General features: G+C 44.5%; 1 protein-coding gene across 3 annotated transcripts in view; it reads left to right on the forward strand.

Annotated features, from left to right (window-relative positions):
- SLC4A8 (solute carrier family 4 member 8) overlaps window positions 1-21,346 on the forward strand; it is an 81,050-nt gene that overhangs the window by 22,600 nt on the left and 37,104 nt on the right. For all 3 annotated transcript variants that reach the window (XM_047867975.1, XM_047867976.1, XM_047867977.1), the window contains 9 exons: window positions 4,023-4,169; window positions 4,691-4,826; window positions 6,571-6,731; window positions 10,481-10,669; window positions 11,532-11,623; window positions 12,582-12,739; window positions 13,659-13,746; window positions 14,715-14,861; window positions 15,700-15,800. In XM_047867975.1, coding sequence (XP_047723931.1) covers window positions 4,023-4,169; window positions 4,691-4,826; window positions 6,571-6,731; window positions 10,481-10,669; window positions 11,532-11,623; window positions 12,582-12,739; window positions 13,659-13,746; window positions 14,715-14,861; window positions 15,700-15,800 — 1,219 coding nt within the window. The remainder of the gene's footprint in view (window positions 1-4,022; window positions 4,170-4,690; window positions 4,827-6,570; window positions 6,732-10,480; window positions 10,670-11,531; window positions 11,624-12,581; window positions 12,740-13,658; window positions 13,747-14,714; window positions 14,862-15,699; window positions 15,801-21,346) is intronic.

Here is a 21,346-nt window from a genome sequence, read left to right on the forward strand (position 1 = left end):
CTTGAAGTATAGTTAACATACAGTGTTACATTAGTTTCAGGTACACGATGTAATGATTCAACAGTTCTGTATAGTACTCAGTGCTCATCATGATAGGTGTGCTCCTTAATCTCCATCATCTCCTTCACCTGCACCACCACCTCCCCTTTGGCAAACACTAGTTTGTTCTCTGTATTTAAGAGAGTGTGTGTTTGGTCTCTTTCTTCTTTGTTCGTTTGTTCTGTTTCTTAAATTCCGCACAGGAGTGAAATCATACGGTGTTTACCTTGCTCTGTCTGATTTACTTCACTTAGCATTATATACCCTTTAGGTCCATCCATGTTGTTGCAAATGGCAAGATTTCATTCTTTTTTATGACTGAGGAATATTCCATCGTTTGTATGTAAATTGGTATAGCCACTGTGGAAAACAGTATGGAGGTTTCTTCCCCCCAAAATTAAAAATAGGATTACCGTATGATCCGGTAATTCCACTACTGGGTATTTACCCAAAGAAAATGCAAACACTAATTCAAAAAGATATATGCACCCCTATGCTTATTATAGCATTATTTACAAGAACTAAGATATGGAAGCAATCCAAGTGTCCATCCAGAGATGAATGGATAGAGAAGATGTATATATAATCCTGTTTCTTTTTATTTTTCTTTATCGCTTTGGAGTTTGGAAGGCAGGAGAGGTTAAAGAAAAGGAGGGAGACATAGAGAAAGGACTGTTAGAGCTGCACTCAAAGGCATGTTAACTCCACTTGGAAGTGGAGAGCACTTACTGAGGAATCCCTAAAGAAGTTGAGCGCAGTCTTAGGAAACCCCATTGCTATGGAAAGAAGATGAAGAGTTGGTAACTCTTTCCATAAAGTTCCCCTATCCAGGAAGTCTTCCTGGATTAAGCTTTACATTCTCAGGTTGGCTTGGACCTTCTCAATCCTCTCATGCTTTGGTGAGTCTTTCTTCTACCCTAAACACATTCACTTTGGTGACACATTCCTTTTGTGGCTCCTTTCAGATTAGAGGCCCTCTTAGGTTAGATTTTGGACTCCTGAGAAGTTATCTTCCCAAGAGAGGCTCTTAAGAGACGTTCCATTTTCTGTACATTTGTGCAGCAATGGCCATCTGTAAAACACTGTGCTTTGTTATGTGAGGGATTCCAAGAGGAAGAAAGTCTGACCTGGGACCTTGAGAAGCCTGCAGATGAATAGTGGGCGGTATTAATTCTAGTTCAAGGCATAAAATAAGTGCATGAGAGAATGTAAGCCAACGGCTCTGGGGATTTAGAAGGAGGAGACAGCACATCTGATTGGGGAGATCAGGAATAATAGCAGGAAGGAAAGAAGGTGCGTTTGCTGTGAATCTTGTGGAGATGAGCCAAGTCCGTGTCTGGAAGGCATTGGCACATTTGTGGAATAGCAGGTTGGTTCAGGTAAAGAACGTGAGATGGTGGCAGGCGTAAGCATCTGAGGCTGTGGAGAGGAGAAAGGGTGTCTGGGGTGGATGCAGAAGGGGTACATCTCTAGACCTCCACCCCCCACCTCCAGAATGTTTAAATGAGGTGACCGTGTGTGGGATTTCCACTTGAGTCTCTCTTGAGCTGATCACTCAGTTCTTTTAGAAGCCCCTTCCCTTTCTTTTCCTAGTGAATGCATGATTTGTCCTAGTAAAGAAACGACTAGAAAGGAGACTGGGGCCTGAGGGTCCTGGCTGCACAGAAGTGAGCTGTGATCAGAGCAATGTTTCAGGAAGACTCATTTGTAGGAATGAATCGATATGGGAGGAGGAAGGAGACTCCTGCTGTTGTCAAAGTGGGAGGAGAGAAAGCCTTGACATCCCTAATCTGGAGGATGTAACACTGAGGGGCATGGGGAATAGCTCTGAGGTTTCAGGCCTGGAAAGTGGAGAGAATGGTGATGCCATGAACAGAAACATGGAAGAAATGGGTATGAGCCTGACTTGAAGTGGAGGATCATGGGTTTGCTTTGGGATGTATTGAATTGCCATAGATAAAGATTTGGGTGTTATTTGAAGAAGTAAACTTTCAAATCGTGAGAGTAGATGCCAATAGAAAAAGGGAAGGGCCCAAGACCAAAACCTAGGGATTTTTCCTTTGGGGGATTGTGGAAGGGATGGAGAAGCATAGTCAGAGGAGTGCAAATGAGCAAGGGAGGGCAGGGGTACAGGAGCTAAGGGACCCTGGACCATCCATGAGAGGAAGTAGTCTAGGGATTTGGATACCAGGATAGCCTGGCACATGGTGGGCTCTCAAGAAAGGCTTTTGAGAGAGACATAAGATGATAGAGATTTGGTGATTAAGTGGTCCCTAATGAGGACACTTTCAGTGGAAAGTAGCCACATGTAGATGCTATGGAACAAGGAGATGGTGAGGAAAGGGAGCTAGGTGGGTAGACTGTTCCCAAAAGTGGTTTGATGGAGAAGGGAAGAGGACAGGTAGAAGCTTAGAGGGTAGCACCATATTGGGAAAGTTTCTTTTTACGATAGGAGAGACTTGGGGTACCTGGCTGGCTCAGTTGGTAGAGCATGCAACTCTTGTTCTGAGGGTCATGAGGTCGAGTCCCACGTCGGGCCTAGAGTTTACTTAAAAAAAAAAAAAGAGAGAGAGAGACTTGTAATCAAGAGAAAGCTGTGGAAAGGGTAGATAGAAAGGAGAGACTGGGGATAGCTGATGGAGTAGGATTCCAGATGCATGGGAGGCCACGCTCATTAGCCTGGCAAAGAGGAGAAGCTGGGGGAGAAAGCAAGCCAGGCTGAGATGGACAGAGGTCACATGAGACAGCCTAAGTCTTCTTAGTAACATATGAAGTGAGGTCGCCTGCCAGAGGGAGGAAGTGTCAACCAGGCTTGTGGATTTGAGGACAGTGACTGAAGATTGGAATGCTTCTGTAATGGAAGAAGCAGGGGATCAGTCCGGGATCTAGAGTGCTAGTGGCAGTAACTGGGCAGCACTGCAGGGGAAGACTAAGGCTCTGCGTGTCGGGGGTGGTAGCATCCCAGAAGCTACTGATTTTGCGCTTTAGGCCTGGCAGGAAAGCAGGGAAAGCCAGTGGAGGTGAGAGAGGCCTAGAAGTCACGAGCAGAATAAAATATTGCCTATAGAAGGAACAAATGAGTAGAAAAGGAGGACCTATGCAGGTATGCTGCGGGATCACTTGTTTTCTCATGTTCTTCTCTTCTTGTACAATATTTACTCTCTCTCCCTACAACCGCAGACTCGTGCTTCTTATGGTTTGTAACTAGTCTCTCACTTCTATTTGAGCTTGTTTATTCTACAACGAAGGAGAAAAAAGTAATGGAAACTGGTTCTAGAATGTATTGGCATCGTGTTAAGCATTGTACATACATGATCTTATTTACTGCTCATAAAAACCCTCTGAGTTTAAATAATAAGCTTTTAGTATTATTTGTTTTAAAAACAGAGAGAGATTAAAAAACTTGTTCCAGGTTACATGGTTAGTGAATGGTGTCGTCGAGTGTGGGACCCAGGCAGGTTAACTTGGGCATTTAACCACTTTTCTAAACTACCTCCCTTCCAAGACTTGCTGCGGTTGTCAGAGTGACTGTATTGCTTTTTTCCAATTGCTCAAATTGTCATAACAACGACTAGCATCTGTGTTGACCTTTATGGTTTGCAAATCAGGTTCATGCACGTTACTTCCTTTGATCTTAACACTCCTGTGAGGCTTGCAGCCACTGTAGGGTGAAGGAGTCCGTCAACTCCAAGGTCTCTATTCATCTTTAGTCCTGGAAGTCTTTGAAGTTCTGCCACTAGAGTTGTGACCAGGCCAGAGAACTATGATTTTCTTTCTCTCTTAAATATGCTCAATTCCTTTTACTAATGGCATTCTCTGGGGTGCCTGGCTGGCTCAGTCAGAGGAGCGTGAGACTCTTGATCTTGGGATTGTGAGTTTGAGCCCCGTGTTGGGTATAGAGATTACCAAAAATAAGTAAATAAAAACCTAAAAAAAAAAAAAGAAAAAGGCATTCTTTGCACAGACCTTCTGCTTTGTTCTAGGTCATAGAACTCTGTATGTGGGGGTTCGGATGCCTCTGGGCCGGCAGAGCCATCGTCATCACCGAACCCATGGCCAGAAGCACCGGAGACGGGGGCGGGGCAAAGGAGCCAGCCAGGGGGAGGAAGGCCCAGAGGCCCTGGCCCACGGTAACACTCTCGGGACAGAGGGTGGGTGTCCATGGCTGGGACCTCGGTGAGGCTGAGGGAATGTGTGATGGACGTCAAGTAGGTGGTCTTGCTTCTCTAATCCTTTTGTAGAGTTTTCAGAGCTTGCTTCCAAGAAGAAATGCCTCTAAGAATCAAAAATACCTTCCTGAAAAATTCATATAGTTCAGGTCCCCCCAAATCAATGCCTATATAGATGAAATCATTTGCCGGAAAATTATCCATGCTTTTTGATCAAATTAATCAGATTTCCAGTTTGTTGTGGGTTTTCTTCAAGTGGTCTTAGCTCATAATTTTTCCCTCCCTTCAACTGCTTGCATAGAATAGGATTTTGGGGGTGGGGGGTGGTAGGTGGTAAAGAAATGTTTTTGATCTACATTCAGGATTGTCTTCTCTATGTTCCTGAAGTTATAAGGCCCCCAGATGTGCTAAGTATAGCAGAATGTTATTTCTGTTCTAAGTTGAGGCTGGGAGCAGACCTTTCTCTGTGGTTGATTTTCCAGACACACCATCTCAGCGTGTTCAGTTCATTCTGGGCACTGAGGAAGATGAAGAGCATGTACCTCACGAGCTGTTCACAGAGCTGGATGAGATCTGTATGAAAGAGGGAGAAGATGCTGAATGGAAGGAGACAGCCAGGTAAGGCCCTAAAATAACCTGGGTCAAGATTTGCTTGGGTAGACCAACTTGGACCTTTCAGCAAGTGACAGGTCTGCTTTTCGTTTATTTCTTCATGGGAGAAGTAATGACTGACATGGGGATTAATGTTCCAGAGTCTTCTACGCGAAGTCTTGATGTCGGCCTCTTTGTGATGTCTCTGGTGACGTCTGTACCAATTGACCTTGAGCCTGGGATCGGTGGCAGAAACAACAGAACCTTTAGGGAGTCCTCAAACTTATTTAGGGCCCAGAGTTGTTCCTGGGCTATCTTGATATTATAGGTCTGGCTTAGAAGATGCTTCATGGGACCGCCTTGGTTTGGACCCAGCCCAGAAAATATAGCATAGGTGAAGACTTTTCTTCAGGTGAACCATAGAATTTTAATTCATTTGGGTTTTAATTTACTGGGAGTTTCAGAATTTTTGAGACAGCCCAACCTCACGGAGACCCCTGGGGTTATAGCTAACCTGACAGTAGGCTTCTGGGGGTAGCTGCAGAGTGACCAGGCTTGCTTGAGGCTCAAACCCCAAAAGAGCCCTCTGATTAACCAGGGCCATGTCTGGGGCCTCTCTGTAATTGACCAGTGAGCCTCACGGAGAATACAAAGCCAGCATGCCTGAGCCTCAGGGAAGAAGGCAAATTGGGTAACTAGCAAAGTGTGGCTCTAGCTCTTATTGGAACAGCTCTTCCTGGAACCCTGCTATATCCTTGGACGTTTGCCGTGGCTGGAGAGGATTAGACAAGCCAATCAACCTGATACCAAGTGAAAAGGCAATTCGTCTTGTTATTCTGTCTTTGCCAACTTCTAAAGGTCACATAGAGCTTTTTAAAAAGAAAAATATGATCATTTTATTAATATACCGAAATGATACCGATGAGATCTTTTTTTTTTTTTTTTTTAATGTTTATTTTTGAGAGACAGAGAGAGACAGACCACAAGCAGGGGAGGGGCAGAGAGAGAGGGAGACACAGAATCCCAAGCAGGCTCCAGGCCCTGAGCTGTCAGCACAGAGCTCAATGTGGGGTCTCAAACCCACGAACCACAAGATCATGACCTGAGCTGAAGTCGGACGCTTAACCGACCGAACCACCCAGGCACCCTGAGATCTATCTGTCACACAAGTAATATGTGCTCATTATACAAAATTGGAAAATAAAGATAAGCAAAAAGGAGAAGATGAAAATTATGTATAATTTTACTACCCCAGGTATAATGAGGGATACAGCATTTGGTGTCTTATACATGTGTGTTTGTATTTTTAAATCTTTCTTTAAATAGAAATGGGATCAAACTGTACTCAATTTTGCACTGTTTTATAACCTGCTTTTTTTTCACTTACCAATGTACCCTGAACATATAGATTAAATTACAACGTTCAGTATGATTATTCAGATGTCTTTCTTTGTGGCTTACATTAAAAATTCTCTCGTAAGGGGCGCCCGGGTGGCTCAGTTAGTTAAGCGTCTGACTCTTGATTTCGGCTCAGGTCGTGATCTTACGGTTCGTGAGTTTGAGCCCCACATCAGGCTCCACGCTGATAGCTCAGAGCTTGGAGCCTGATTAGGATTCTGTCTCCCTCTCTCTCTTCCCCTCCCCTGCTTGCTCTCTGTCTTTCCCTCTCTCAAAACAAACAAATAAACATTAAAAAAAATTAAAAGAAAATTCTGTTGTGAAAATCCTTCATTTTCTACCTCTGGCGTCTAGTTGTTTGTCACGCTTTCAGGTGGCTGAAGTTTGAAGAAGATGTCGAGGATGGGGGAGAGCGCTGGAGCAAGCCTTATGTGGCGACCCTTTCACTGCATAGTCTCTTTGAGCTAAGGAGCTGCCTTATAAATGGAACAGTCCTTCTGGATATGCGTGCAAATAGCATAGAAGAAATTTCAGGTAAGCGTAGGTGAGAGAAAACAGAGGAATGTTTGTTTAAATTAAGAAGTGTGGTGTGGAGGGGTGTCCGGGTGGCTCAGTCAGCTAAGTGTCCGACTTCAGCTCCGGTCATGATCTCGGGGTCCATGAGTTCGAGCCCCGTGTTGGGCTCTGTGCTGACCGCTCAGAGCCTGGAGCCTGCTTCGGATTCTGTGTCTCCCTCTCTCTCTGACCCTCCCCTGCTCACCCCCTCTCTCTCTTTCTCTCTTAAAAAAACGAATAATCATTAAAAAAAAAGGAGTGTGGAGGAAAGAATAAAGTAGCTTTGTGTCATTACGGCAGTCACTGAAACTTCTCGACCTCAATGTCTTCAGCTGTGGGATGGGTTTTAATTTAATTTTGTTTTGTTTTTTTTTTCAATATATGAAATTTATTGTCAAATTGGTTTCCATACAACACCCAGTGCTGATCCCAACAAGTGCCCTCCTCAATACCCATCACCCACCCTCCCCTCCCTCCCACCCCCCATCAACCCTCAGTTTGTTCTCAGTTTTTAACAGTCTCTTATGCTTTGGCTCTCTCCCACTCTTGAATTTTGTTATTTTTTTAAGCTTATTTATTTTAAGAGAGAGAGAGTGCGGGGTGGGGAGGAAAAGAGAGAGAGAGAGAGAGAGAGAGAGAGAACAGCAGGCTCTGTGTTGTCAGCGTGGAGGTGGAGCTCAATGCGGAGCTTGATCCCATGACCTTGGGATCCTGACTTACGCCAAAATCAAGAGTCGGACGCTCAACCGACTGAGCCACCCAGGTGCCCTGTGGGATGGGTTTTAAACTAAGAAACCACTCTACCTATTTCACAGCCTATTTCAAATGACAGGGTGTTCGGTCCTCCATTTGCCTATTCATTTAGCACACATTTATTTTGTACCTACATACACTTGGTAATATGCTAGGCACAGGGAAATAAGATATAGTTCCTACTCTCAAGGAACTCACCTTCTAACGGGGGAAATAACCATGGAACAATTTAAGTAAGTGCAACAACAGAGATATGTCTTGGTAATAATTAGAGGAAGGGGCAACTGGGAGTTGTGCAGAGAAAAAGGTGTTAAGGAAAGATTTGTAAACATGGCAGCTGGGGAAGACATGTAAGAAACTGAGCCACAGTACCCCCATTTTTTCAGCAAGATGTAATGGGAGATGGTTGATGGGGTTTCCTGATGTTGAGTGTTGTTACCATGTTTTAGGAATGGCGTTTGGGAAACACCTGGGTGCATGTGAAGGTTTTTCCCTCGGCTTGGCTCTGTTTGGCTAGACAGTGAATAAAGATTTCTTCAAGCTTTTCTGCAAGTGTCCAAGAGATTCTGCCTCTCCGGGATCACTTGGGGAAACAGGGGAGGGGTCAGCACTGATGAGACCCTGTGTCCCCTCTAAAGGCTCTAGGGGAAAGTTATTCCTTGCTTCTTCCAGCTTCTAGTGGCTCAAGGTGTTCCTTCTCAGGAATGCGTAACTCCAGTCTGCCTCTGTCTTCGCATGGACTTCTCATTTGTGTCTCTCTTGTGAGAATATTTGTCAATATCCTCCACGATGATCTTGAGATCCTTAACTTAGTTACGTGCGCAAAGACCCTTTTTACAAATAAGATCACAGTCACAGGTTCTGGGGGATTAGTACATAGAAGTCTCGAGGGGGCCACCATTCAGCTCGTTACAAAAGCTAAGAAGGGAGAGAGTTTCAACTCCTCAGTGTCAAATGCTGCAGAGAGGTCACATAAACATCCACTGAATTTAGCAACTGGAAGGCCATTGATTTTATCAAAAGCAATTTCATTGAGAGAGCCAAATTGCAGGGGACTGAGAACTTTATTTTTTGATTTTAATTTTATTTTTTTAAGATTTTAAAATTTATTTTTATTATTTTTTATGTTTATTTATTTATTTATTTATTTATTTAAAAAAATTTTTTTTCAACATTTATTTATTTTTGGGACAGAGAGAGACAGAGCATGAACGGGGGAGGGGCAGAGAGAGAGGGAGACACAGAATCGGAAACAGGCTCCAGGCTCCGAGCCATCAGCCCAGAGCCTGACGCGGAGCTCGAAGTCACCGACTGCAAGATCGTGACCTGGCTGAAGTCAGACGCTCAACCGACTGCGCCACCCAGGCGCCCCATATGTTTATTTATTTTTGAGAGAGAGAGAGAAGATGTGCACATGCATGTGCCCACAGCATGTGGGGGAGGGGTAGAGAGAGCGGGAGTGGGCAGAGGATCCCAACTAAGCTCTGTTCTGCCAGAGCAGAGCCTGACAGGGGACTCCGACTCACGAACCGTGAGATCATGACCTGAGCTGAAGTTGGACGCTAACAACCTTAGCCACCCAGGTGCCCCTCTTTTGAAAACTGTAAATGATAGGAGAGAGAGAGAGAGAGTGAGACAGACAGAGTGCCAGAGTTAAAGGAGGGTCTGGGTTGGACATTCTTCTTTTACATTTTTTTTCAAGATGAAGGATCTTGGGACACATGGCGGGCTCAGTCAGTGGGGCGTGTGAACTCTTGAATTCGGGGTTGTGGGTTCAAGTCCCACGTCGGGTGTAGAGATTACTTAAAAATAAAATCTTAAAAAAAAAAAGATGAAAGATCCTGAAGCATGTTTATAATATGGGAGCAATAAACCCATCAATATAAAGGTTAAATATAGAGAAACCATGGATCTTCAGCTTGAATATTCAAAATAGATTTTCTTCTAGACTTGGATAGTCATGGATGGAGTTGGGGTTGAGAATAGGTTGAAGTTTTGGGAGGCTTGGGGATAGGGAGGTAGGACTGAAGTGTAATTGCTATAGTTCTTTACATTAGGTACCTGATGTATTCATGTTGGTGATAAGGATAGGTAAACTGTATCAAGTATTTACTGATACAGCACTTTGTATTTATTATCCCATTAATTTTCTGTAACAACTTTTGAAGATGGTTAATAATATCAGCGCCATATTACAGATGAGGAAACTGAGGTACGGAAAGGTTATGTAACTTGCCCAAGATCACACAGAAAGTGATAGAAGTGGGACAGAATGTGGGCCTCTAGAACTCATACTCATTATTGGGATTTTTTTTAACCCCCCTCAACTGTGTTGGTCTGACAGGTTAAAGGTTGATGGTAATTGCCTGCCTGGGGCACTTAGTTAACTGAATCATACACGTCGGTTCCACCTTCAAATTGTCATTCGGAGCGTTCTACAGCTGTCGTTCCTCTTGACGAGTATAGCGATGTTGAAATGTTGGAGGAAGGGACTATAGAGGGACTTTGGCAGATAACAGAACAAAGTGAGTAACGGTGTGGGCTTTTGAGTCAGATAGTCTTGGGATTGAATCCCAGCTCTGCGACTTGCTAGATGTGAGATCTTGGGAAATTTTGTAACGTTTGGGCCTCAGTTTTCTGGATCTGTACAAATTGTTACAATACCACCTCCTTCTCAGAGGTGTCATTAGGATTTGATTGGATAATCTGTGTAAAGTTCATAGCATAGTTCTGGCACCTATTAAATGGTTGATTGTTTCTAATAATAATGATCTGCATAAAGTATAACTTGTCACAGCTGCTGTCGTCAAATAGATCTTTCAGGCCCTGAGGAATGATTGTACCTTGTACCTTAATGACCCTCGTGGAACTTTTTCTCCCACTCCTCGCCCCTCACCTCTCATACCACCCAACGCGGGCCTCTTTGAGTTCACTGACTGTCAGTCTGAGTGTTCATGTTAGCACCTGCTTTCCAGACCTGATCCTGGACCAGCAAGAACTGTTCAGTGACCTGAATGACAGCATGAGGGTTAAAGTACGGGAAGCCCTTCTCAAGAAGCATCATCATCAGAACGAAAAAAAGAGAAATAACCTCATTCCCATTGTTCGCTCCTTCGCTGAGGTTGGCAAGAAGCAGTCAGATCCACATTCGATGGATAAAAATGGTAAGATTATTAGGAGTGACCGTTCTTTTATTAATAAGACACTTAGGAACTAGTTGAAGATGCTAAGTTACCAGAGGGTACAGGCTATATTTGTCTAATATGTTTCCATGCTCACTTATACACAATATGGTTTGGTTACTGGCAAGATGGGGGGCTGGGACTGATGACCATCTATCTCTGGCCCTAGGGATGTTGCCTCAGATTGATCTTAGATTAGGGACACAAAATATAGTAGTATAGGTTCTTGAGTCAGACTTCGAGGCTTGAGATTCAGGCTCCACTATTTGCAAAGTGTGTGACCTCAGGCAGCCTCCTAAACCTCTTAAAGTCTCACTTTCTCCTCTGTGAAATAAGGATGATAATAGCATCTGCCCCATCAGTTTAATGTGAGGTTTCGATACGTGATTCTACGTAAATCCCTTAATCAGGTACATGACGGGTTGTAGACATTCCATGAATCTCAGCCGCTGTTTGGTTTCCTTCTCTGTGGCCAGGCAGGGTCTAATCTCTATGTCTCCCTGTCCCCACATTTACTGAATCACAACGTGCAGGGGATATGCCTGGGAATCTACGTATTTGAAACATTATCCAAAGGAGTCTCTGATATGCACTCCTGGTTAAGAATTCCTGCCTTAATAGAGGAACAAATATGTTCAGGAAGAAGGTGCGAAGTAGTAAGACTTCTGCCCTCCCTTTGCTAGTCCGTAAGGAGACATGTATGTGTGGGTCTTATCTGCACAGTCTTCTTAGCTCTTCTCTATGGGCCTTGCAGGACAGAGAGCCATAGCCAACGGGTGACGGATGGGGTGTGTCAAAGGGGGGAAAGGGCAGAGGCTCAGAGGATTCTGTCTTCTCTGAATAGGTCAAACTGTGTCTCCTCAGTCTGTTCCAACTACGAGTCTTGAAGTAAAAAATGGCGTGAATTGTGAACACAGTCCCGTGGATTTAAGCAAGGTGAGCAGAGACACGGGAGCTTGGCTTGTAGGCCTAAGAGTATTCCTAGTGGAACCGAGAGTCCGATCGCTGGAAGCCGGGTAAGCTTTGGTAGCTCAACACCTTTTGTCTAAGACCAGAACCCTTTCTGCAGAAAAGGAGGCCCCTCTGCCTGGGTCTTCTCCCTTTCACTCCAGCCTGCATGGGGCAGACTCAAGTTTATTCCACCAGGTTCGATGCTAGAACTGAGAGGAGCCCCCGATAAGCCTCCCTGACACAGACCTCCCGATTCTTCCAAAGTTGTTTTTGGTGCTTACTCTTCAGCAGCCCCTTCTCACCTCCCAGGGTTTTGCGGAAACAATATTTTTGCTCTTGTCTCCTAAAACTACTTTGCGGTCGAGGCTCTTCTTGGAGACTGTGACTTGGGCATCCTAAGATTTCTGCGGTAGCAGTGCCTCGCTGCAGCTTCTGGCTCAAGCCTCGATCTCCCTGCCTCCAGCCTCTCATTGCCCTGGTCTGTCCTCGACACCAGCCAGAACACAGATGGGGTCGCGTCACTTCTCTGCTGGGAAGGTTCCCTGTTTTATTTAGAAAAGCTGAAACCTCTGACAAAGCAGTCAAGTCTTTTAAGAGGGAAAAAATTTGACCGAGAGCTTCAAAAACAGTCGGTGAGAAAGCGTGGTGTAATGAAATTCAAATCAGAGGACCTGGATTTAAATTCTGTCTCTTAAAGGCTCCACTGGGCAAGTCAACTTCACCTCTCTGGGTTTCAGTCATTTCGGTTTTTTTGTAAATAAAAAATGAGGCTAATACCTATTTTATCCACTTTACAGAGGTATTGCAAGGGTCAAATGAAAGAGTGTGAGCAAACATTTGTTAAATCATGAGACGACAGGTGAATGTAAGGTAAGGGAGGTGGTTGATGTGTGAGGTGACAGCTCCTCACCTAGGTTGTCAGAGGGTTCTTTTGGACTTTCAGGTGGATCTTCATTTCATGAAAAAAATTCCCACTGGGGCGGAGGCTTCAAATGTCCTGGTTGGTGAGGTGGATTCTCTGGACCGCCCCATCGTTGCCTTTGTGAGGCTCTCTCCAGCCGTTCTTCTCTCGGGTCTGACAGAAGTGCCCATCCCAACAAGGTAAAGACAAGGGCAGCGAAACTCAGCGCATTCTGTCTAAAGCACAGATTTGTGTGAGCTCTGGTAGAAGAAACCAGCTAGTGCCAAAATTTGGGATTAACTGGGGAATGCTGTTTAAAATTCAGCAGTGATCTCACTGGAGGTATGTTGGATTAACCTCCACGCAGAAGAATTCTAAGACTTTTAAGGCTATGACTTTTAAGTAACTATAGTCTTGGGAGTGGAGAACTGAAGAGCATCCCAAGGGCGTATCACAGGCTAATCACTTGTTATGGTGAGAAGCCTGAGTCTTACCCTCTCAGTTCCACAGAGCCGTGTCTCAGGGAAATATGTCTGAGCCAAAGTACTGATGTCTCTTTCCACGGTTCTGGCAGGATTTGTATGGTTTGCAAATATGTCCACATTTGTTCAAAAGGCTATTCGTGCACTCTGAAGGTGGTGATTCAGGTGATTCAGAGCCCCATTAATTACAGAGTATTCAGATGTCCAGAACACAATTTCGACTCCTCTACAGGGCTTGATCATGTCAACTTTCTCTCCCCATCATTTGCTTATTAGAGCAATGAATGAGATTCAGAAAACCTTGAATTTGCACAACAATGGCATGTTTTAAAAAAAGAATTAAAAAAAAAGAATTTTTTTTTCCTATAGCAAGGAATTGTGTCTATGGAAACCCTAACAATTATAACCGCATTATTGGATGGAGTCATACAAATACGTCCAATGCTCAGAGTGGAGCTGTTAGGTCAAGGCCACTTATATTGCTCCATCATTAGTCTGTCTCCTTTTATTGAAGTTACCACAGTGATTTCTGGTTGATAGGAGAGAGAAATGTTTCGCTGTTTGGAGAGGAATAAGATGCCACTTCTTTATGTCTTCTTATATAGTTTATAATTTCATCCTCTGTGTGTGTTGCCAGATTTTTGTTTATCCTATTGGGTCCGGTAGGGAAAGGTCAGCAGTACCATGAGATTGGCAGATCCATGGCCACCATCATGACAGATGAGGTATGCACCATTCTGCTTTTTGTTTATGCTGTAAATATGTGTTGAGTATTTACTCTGTGCTAGACCCTGAGTTATTTGTTGGGGATAAAATAATCACCCTTGCGGTGTCTTCTGGGAAGCAGGTCAGGTCACTTCTCTGAATGCTTTTTGTGGGAAGACCAAACCTTCTGGGGTTATTTCTTCCTATATCATCTCTTCCAAGGATGCAGAGAAATCTTTTTCTGGGAAAATTATCATTGGCTCTTAGGATGCCTAGAGAGAAAGGTGTTAAGGCTGACAACCTTCTAGAGAGGATGGCTAATTGCATACATAAAAGCTATTTACATAAAGAACCCTCACTCTTATTCCACGTGAGGGTCAGGGGTATGAGCTTCCTTCCTAATGAAGGAATTTCATCCACTTTTTCCAACCATTATGATAGGAAAATTTTCCCATGTATCTTGCCTTTTGTCCCATTCTTTGGGGGGATAACAATTATACAACTTTAGAGTCTCATCTTTTCTTGTACTAGCATACAGATATCTAGTTCTTTTTTGACCCATCTCATCTTTAGTTTCATTTTTTTATGCTTTTATCCTTGCACTTTTTTAAATGCTGAAGTTTTCCACATTGTCATGTCATTCCCCGTGACAGAGATAAAAATCATGAGGTTGTATCTGTCCTTCACCACATTCATTGGTGATTGTTGTTGTTGTTTTTAAGTTTATTTATTTATTTTGAGAGCAAGAGCATGAGTTGGGGAGGGGGAGAGGAGAGGGAAAGAGGGAATCCCATGCAGGCTCTGTGCTGTTAGCGTGGAGGCTGATGCAAGGGCTCGAACTCATGAACCGTGAGATCATGACCTGAGCCAAAATCAAGAGTTGGACGCTCAGCTGCACAACCGACTGAGCCACCCAGGTGCCCTCCATTGGGGATTGTTTTAAGTAAAGTTATTTTCAACTTTCCTTAGGGTTTTTTCTTCTCTGTAGATTTTTCATGATGTGGCGTATAAGGCAAAAGAGCGAGACGATCTCCTGGCGGGGATTGACGAGTTCCTAGACCAGGTTACAGTGCTCCCTCCAGGGGAGTGGGACCCCTCTATTAGAATCGAGCCACCCAAAAATGTCCCTTCCCAGGTAATGTATGCACATTAGCCAATGGTGGCTTAAGTGTCACTTACTGAGTACCCACCATGGACAAAGCAAAGACCATGTGGGTAAATACTAAATAACTCAAGCTATAGCCCTGTTTTGGGCACCTAGAATGAACAGAGCAGTTATAAAAAATGAGTATACAGTAACATAGATTGGCTCAGGTGTGATGCAATCAGTCAGGATTACTCTAGGATAATTTTCAAGCCAGCTTTTGGAGGTTTGATGTGGGATGGGATAGGAGAGGAAAGCACATTTCTTGGGAGTATATTGTGAATGAAGCCATGCGACAAAAAGAGCAAGTTGTATAGAGAGAACAGGTGGAATCCCGCATACTTTGGGACAGATCAAAGGTGGCCAAGGAGCCCTTGTACACGAGACACCAGGCCTGGCGCTTTACAGATGCTAACTCAGCCCTCCCGGCAACATCCCCACGCAGGTATTTTTATCCTTAATATTACAAATAAATAAAACTATCTTCAATGAAACTATCTTCAGAGTTTTAAGGTGAAGTGAGATTATACAGAGGCAGATTTGAAACTGGAACTTAGGTCCCACCTGATGTCCAGGCCTCCATATTTCTGTCTCTGAGCGACGCAGGTTTAGGAGTTAAGCACTAGTAGAGAGGGCGAGAAATTATATGTTGTTATTGTTTTTCAGGAAAGTCAATAAACTGCCCCAAATCAGTAAATGCATTTGAAAACTACAAACACATGGGTATTTGGGGGCTGTATTTGGATGATCTCATTATCACTCCCCGCTGTTAACAGGAAGGACAGGATAGATGGCTGACTTTACTAATTTTGTGTTCCTCTGTTGAAAGGAGAAGCGGAAAATGCCTGGAGTTCCAAATGGAAATGTTTGCCACATAGAACCGGAACCACATGGGGGCCACAGCGGGCCAGAACTTCAGCGCACCGGGCGGTAAGTTCTGAGACGTTTCACAGCTCATGCTGCTTACTGGGCTGAAGTTGTGTAAAGGAATGAGTCATAGTCTTCACTTTCAGCCTTCTTCTCTCTAGTATTTTGGCTGGGAATGACTTTTCAAATGGAACCACTGACTGTAATAAGTATTGTGAATTTATCAGATCTTGTATTCATTCATTCAAGTTTCTCAAACCACTGACCACGGTCTGTCTCACCTCCAGTCCTTTCCACACGTTGTTCCTTCTGATTTGAACACTCGTCCCCTCCCTCATCTCCTGGCTAACTGCTACTTACCTTTTTGTCTCAGCTTAGGGGTCACTTCCTTTGGGAAGCCTTCTAAGACTCTCTCTAGATGAGGTTAGGTATTCCTACTCTGTGGTGTCACAACTTTGAGCTTTGTCCCTCACCCGTCTGCCACCTTCCTCCTACCCCTTGGTTTACAGCCCTTCCCATACTTTATTATTATTGCTTCATTTGTTGTCTTCCTGCTAGAATGTTTGCTCCGTAAGGGCAGGGTGCCCATTATAATCCTAGCACCCAGCACGGTGCCCTGCACAGAGTGGACACTGAGTATCTGATGAACGAATGAATGAATACTTTTAGAGTGATCCCTGTTCTGTAGCATGAGTGGACTAAATATAGATAAATATTTAGTGGTTATTTATTTATTTTTAATGTTTATTTTTGAGAGAGAGAGTCAGAGAGAGAGAGAGAGAAAGAGAGCATGAGTGGGGAAGGGTAGAGAGAGAGGGAAACACAGAATCCGAAGCAGGTTCCAGGCTCCGAGCTGTCAGCACAGAGCCCGATGTGGGGCTTGAACTCACGAGCCATGAGATCATAACCTGAGCCAAAGTCGGACGCTTAACCGACTGAGCCACCCAGGTGCCCCTTGAGTGATTATTTTAAGTAAAGAAACTCCCTTAGGGTAGGAAAATAAGTAGTATTTTAGGGGTGTGGGTGTGTCTCAGAATAGTCAATCTACTCTTCTAGGCCCAGACTCTAAAGACAGATGTCCAAGGAGGAGGTTCTCTATGGAAGTTTAGGGAAGCAGGTTCCCAGACTAACTTTGATTTGCCAGGTAAGAAGGTGGTGAAAGAGGATGGTATTTTGGGTTGGAGTGACGTCTAGGGTTTCCCCAGATGGTGGGAGATGGTTGAGACCATAGTTGTGGTTCCATAAGTTGTACTTGTTTCTGAGGATCTGCTGGGTGGAGAGTCTCAGGACAGGACTCAGATCATGAAGTGAAGCTTTGTAACATCCTCTACTTCCTAACTTTCACCGTAGGTTTTTTCTTCTTTGCTTGAAGTTGCTTTCCTTATTTTTCTATCCTCAGTACCCAGTGGAAACTCAGGGTTTTCTAGAATTGTAGACAGTCATCTATTTTTCTACTCTTAGAAATTCAGGGAGAAGCTAGGAAAGGGGGCTTAGAAGCAGGAGAGATGGCACTTAGCTAGCAGTGTCCAGAATGGGGGTGTGTTTCCTGGCTGGAGGAATGTTTTTTGTTTTTTTTTTTAACATTTATTTATTTTTGGGACAGAGAGAGACAGAGCATGAACGGGGGAGGGGCAGAGAGAGAGGGAGACACAGAATCGGAAACAGGCTCCAGGCTCTGAGCCATCAGCCCAGAGCCTGACGCGGGGCTCGAACTCACGGACCGTGAGATCGTGACCTGGCTGAAGTCGGACGCTTAACCGACTGCTCCACCCAGGCGCCCCGGGAGGAATGTATTTGAGGGTGGGGAAAGATAATTGGGTTCTGAGGAGTGATCATGGAGGAAAAGAACAGCTCTTTGATGGAAGGGATCACTGAAATGAGGGAGCAACCTCCAAGAGTAAATTTAACATTTTCTTTAAAGTTGGGAGAGGTCTGAATTGGGTGGGGAGGCCTGGTATTGAGAAGCAGTTCAAGGGAAGCATCTGTCCCTAGAATAGCTTCCAGGATTGAGACGGTCCTAGAGGAGGTGGTGTTTTTTAGGGAAAGGGTCTTGGGTGTTTGATGGTATTTCAGGGTGGTGATATATCTTTTGAATATAAATGGTGTTCACACCCCAGGACTTAGAGTTTGAAGGTAGTGGAAATGAGGGCAACAGGATTTCCTCCAAATGATTTGAGGTTTCAGGTTTCTTTTGGTGTTAGAGGAGAATAAACTAAAGTCCCAGACCTTTTGAGGGGGTCATTTATAATCCAGTCCACGTGGGAGTTTGGGAGACCATTAGATTAGATCTCAAGAATTGTCGATGCTCAGAAATGGTGCCTGACATCCCAAAAGAAGATCTCATGTGGCCAGGATCATCACATGCTTACTCACAGTGTCAAAGTACCTTTACTCGCAAACTCATCTAGGGTTTGAGGAAGTTCTCCCTTCATGTCTTGTCAGGAAGTTAATGGAGTTGATAAAGCTGAAAGGAAGGGTTATCTAGGTTCAGGGCCCAGGGCTGCTTGGTATGGGAGATACCTCCTCTTCCTGAGTTCCCCAAATTTTCCTCAGAGCCCTTAGTAAAAGACCTCAAGACACATGGCCTTTCTCCTATTATAGCCTTGTAGGTCAGGTGACTTCATGCCTGCATCAGAGATTATGCTTCTGTGCCAACCCTTTTCTCTTTCCAAATCTCAAAGTTTGTAGGGAGTCAAAGCAAACCCTCCCCCATAGATGAACATCCTAGAACTTTCTGGACCCACCTGGACTGCACAGACAAAAAATAGTTCTTCATACCATTAGTTGTGTTTCTCCGAGGTGGAAAACCTGCCTTGTGTGTGCCATGTTGCAAGGCCTGGGGCAAAACCTGGAGACTTAGCGGATGTTCTATTTGTCGGACGGGGAGGTATATGAAGATGGGGGCGTGTAGACTCTTAAGGCAGGAAAGGAGGCAAGTTGAAAACAGTCCTGTATTAACCTGAGGCCGGGCTGGAGCACAGTGTGTTGGACCTCCGTGATGCTGATGCATTCCTGTACATAACAAAGACAAAAGTCTGACTAGAGTGTTCCTAGGTCACAAGTTTCACCGCAGGGAAGAGAAGGGTTTTCCAAGAAAGGGCTTTTCCAAGGCATATTTATGTACCTCGTTGGGGATGCCACTTTTGGGAAGGGTTAATGAAAAAAAGAACCAGGAGCTGCTATCTCGATGATTCCCCATCCCCCCAACACACACACTTCAAACAGGTTTCTTCCAAAGCACACCAGACAAATGGATGGCTGGGCTGTCCCTAAAGCCCTCCAGAGAAGGTCTCCCTAAGTCAGTGCTCCAGAGCCTAGTGACCCTCTACACGGGTAAGTCCTTTCTTGCATCAAGCTGAAATTCGTATCCCTGTGTGCCTCCTACCCCCCAAAAAACTTGAACATCAAAGGTAGTGTTGAAAGGGAAAGGAAGTCTCAAATGTAGAGAGAAGCATCCATGCCTGATCTTGTGGTAGCTGTGCAATTATGGTCTGATTCTATGCATGAGTGAGGGATAAGGCTGACTCCATAAATAGTAGTCAGAAATCATTTTATTAATTTATAGTTACATTATCCATAAGAGCCTCAGATCTTTTCTTTCCCCTTTGAATCACTGTTAGGCATGCAGATGCCCCCCCTTTCTATGGCTTCTTATAAATCCATTTCACATACATCTTCTGTCTGTGACTCACAGACGTTCCTCCCTGGAAGGGCCTCCTGCATCCAGGGGCTGAGCAATCGTGACAGCATCTCAGGTTGCCAAGTGGGGTGAGGCTCATTATTACAGAAGGAGATTCTTCTCCCAGAATCATACCCTTCAGAGGAAGGTCATCGGTGATTAAGAGGTGATATTCACATGGTACTAGTTCTGTCTTGGTAAAGACCCAGAAACACTTGTGTCTTGCCCCAGACCGATCAAAACTGCCTATAAGGTCCTATTTGCACAGAGGAGAAAGCAAGGCATAGTGACACTTTATTACAAACTGGAGCCTTGGTTCCAGACTCTGAGGTGGAACTCTCACACTCTAGGTTAGACCCTATAGATAGCCCCTTACCTAAGCTAGCTTTGCCAGATAGACTAAAAACAAAACGAGCTTTGCCTCTCTTCTCTAAGCCAAGAACCAGATTGTGATGTTACCGCTATAAACTGACGACGGTGAATCCCAACTATACCCACCCAAACCAGAGGAAAAGAACAAATAGGTAGAATAAAACAGTGCCCGCCCCGTGTCCACGAACACACTCATTGCACCTGGCTAGGGAGAGAAAGCATTCAAATGGAAAGAGAGAGCTGCCTGGGCCTTTCCCCCTGGTGTACAGGCCCCAGGTCGCATGGTTCTCCTCCAGGCTCCCAGGCAGAGAGATGGAAAGAGCTGGCCAAGCCTCCTTTCATGAAAGAGTAGCTCATTTTTTGCTTTTGGCTTATTATAGAAAGTTTCAAACACGTAAGAAGAGAGAACAGTATAATGAACCCCCACGTGCCCGTCAACGGTGATTAACATTTTGCCAGTCATGTTTTGTCTATTCCTCCCCACGTAATTGTTTTATGTTTTCTAGATTATTTTAAACCAAATCACTGCTATCATGTCATTTTACCTGTAACTACTTCAGTATGTATCTCTGTTTGATAAGGACATTTTAAAAAACAACGGTCATGCCATTATGAAATCTAACAAAATTAACAATAATTCTTTAAATTGTCTAATGCTCAGTTCACATTTAACTTTTTGTGATTGTCTTAGCCACATCTTTTTAGAGTTTTTTTTTTTTTTCTTCACATAGGATCCAGTCAGGGATTGCATTTGGTTATTATGATCCCATTCTGTACTAGCTCTCCTTCCTTTTTTTCTATGCCATTGGTTTGTAGAAGAGACCAGGTGATCTGTCCTGTAATGCTGAGTGGCATTTTTTGTGACTCCCCTATCAACTTTCACTCTGGTGCAAAGACCTCACTCTAGAAAAAGTGACCCAGTTTGAGAACACTCTTTCTTGGTGTGGGATATCTTGCTCTTGATCTGTCTCATCCTTGGGAACTGGAGAGGGGTCCAGAAGTCCTGCCACCACGTCCTGTGGACTCTACTTCCTGATTCAGCCCTTGAGTCCTTCCACTTCTCTTCCCAATCCCCTGCCTCCAGTCTTGCCCCGCGTTCCATTCATTACACCCCCTCCAGAGTGATCCTTCCAGAATGCACGTTTAATTATGTTGTTCTCCTGTTTACAATCCTTCGGTGACTTGACATGCCATCAGGATAAAGTTCTAATTCCTTAAAACAGTTTGCAAGGCGCTCTGTGACTTGGCTTCTCCAGCTTCACCGTTCCCGTCTGTTGGTATTTGCCCCTCACACTGTCTTATTGAGCTGTATCTGCGTTAGCACTTGGACCCCGCCATGCATTCTCACCTCCAGGTGTCACCCACGCTAGCCCCTCTGCCCCATCTGGCTAGCTCCTGGTCCATTCTCTGAGTCCCCGTTGAGATCTCCCTCCTGTTCTATGCTGCCGTGGCACCCTCACAGCACTGCCTATCGCCTGTGAGGCGATAGAGAAGGGCTGCGTGGTCTTGCTCCCTGCTGCATCTCCCGTCCCTGGCACAATATCTGCTACTACTTGTC

Source organism: Prionailurus viverrinus, chromosome B4 (genome assembly GCF_022837055.1).
Source record: "Prionailurus viverrinus isolate Anna chromosome B4, UM_Priviv_1.0, whole genome shotgun sequence".
Taxonomy (NCBI): domain Eukaryota; kingdom Metazoa; phylum Chordata; class Mammalia; order Carnivora; family Felidae; genus Prionailurus; species Prionailurus viverrinus.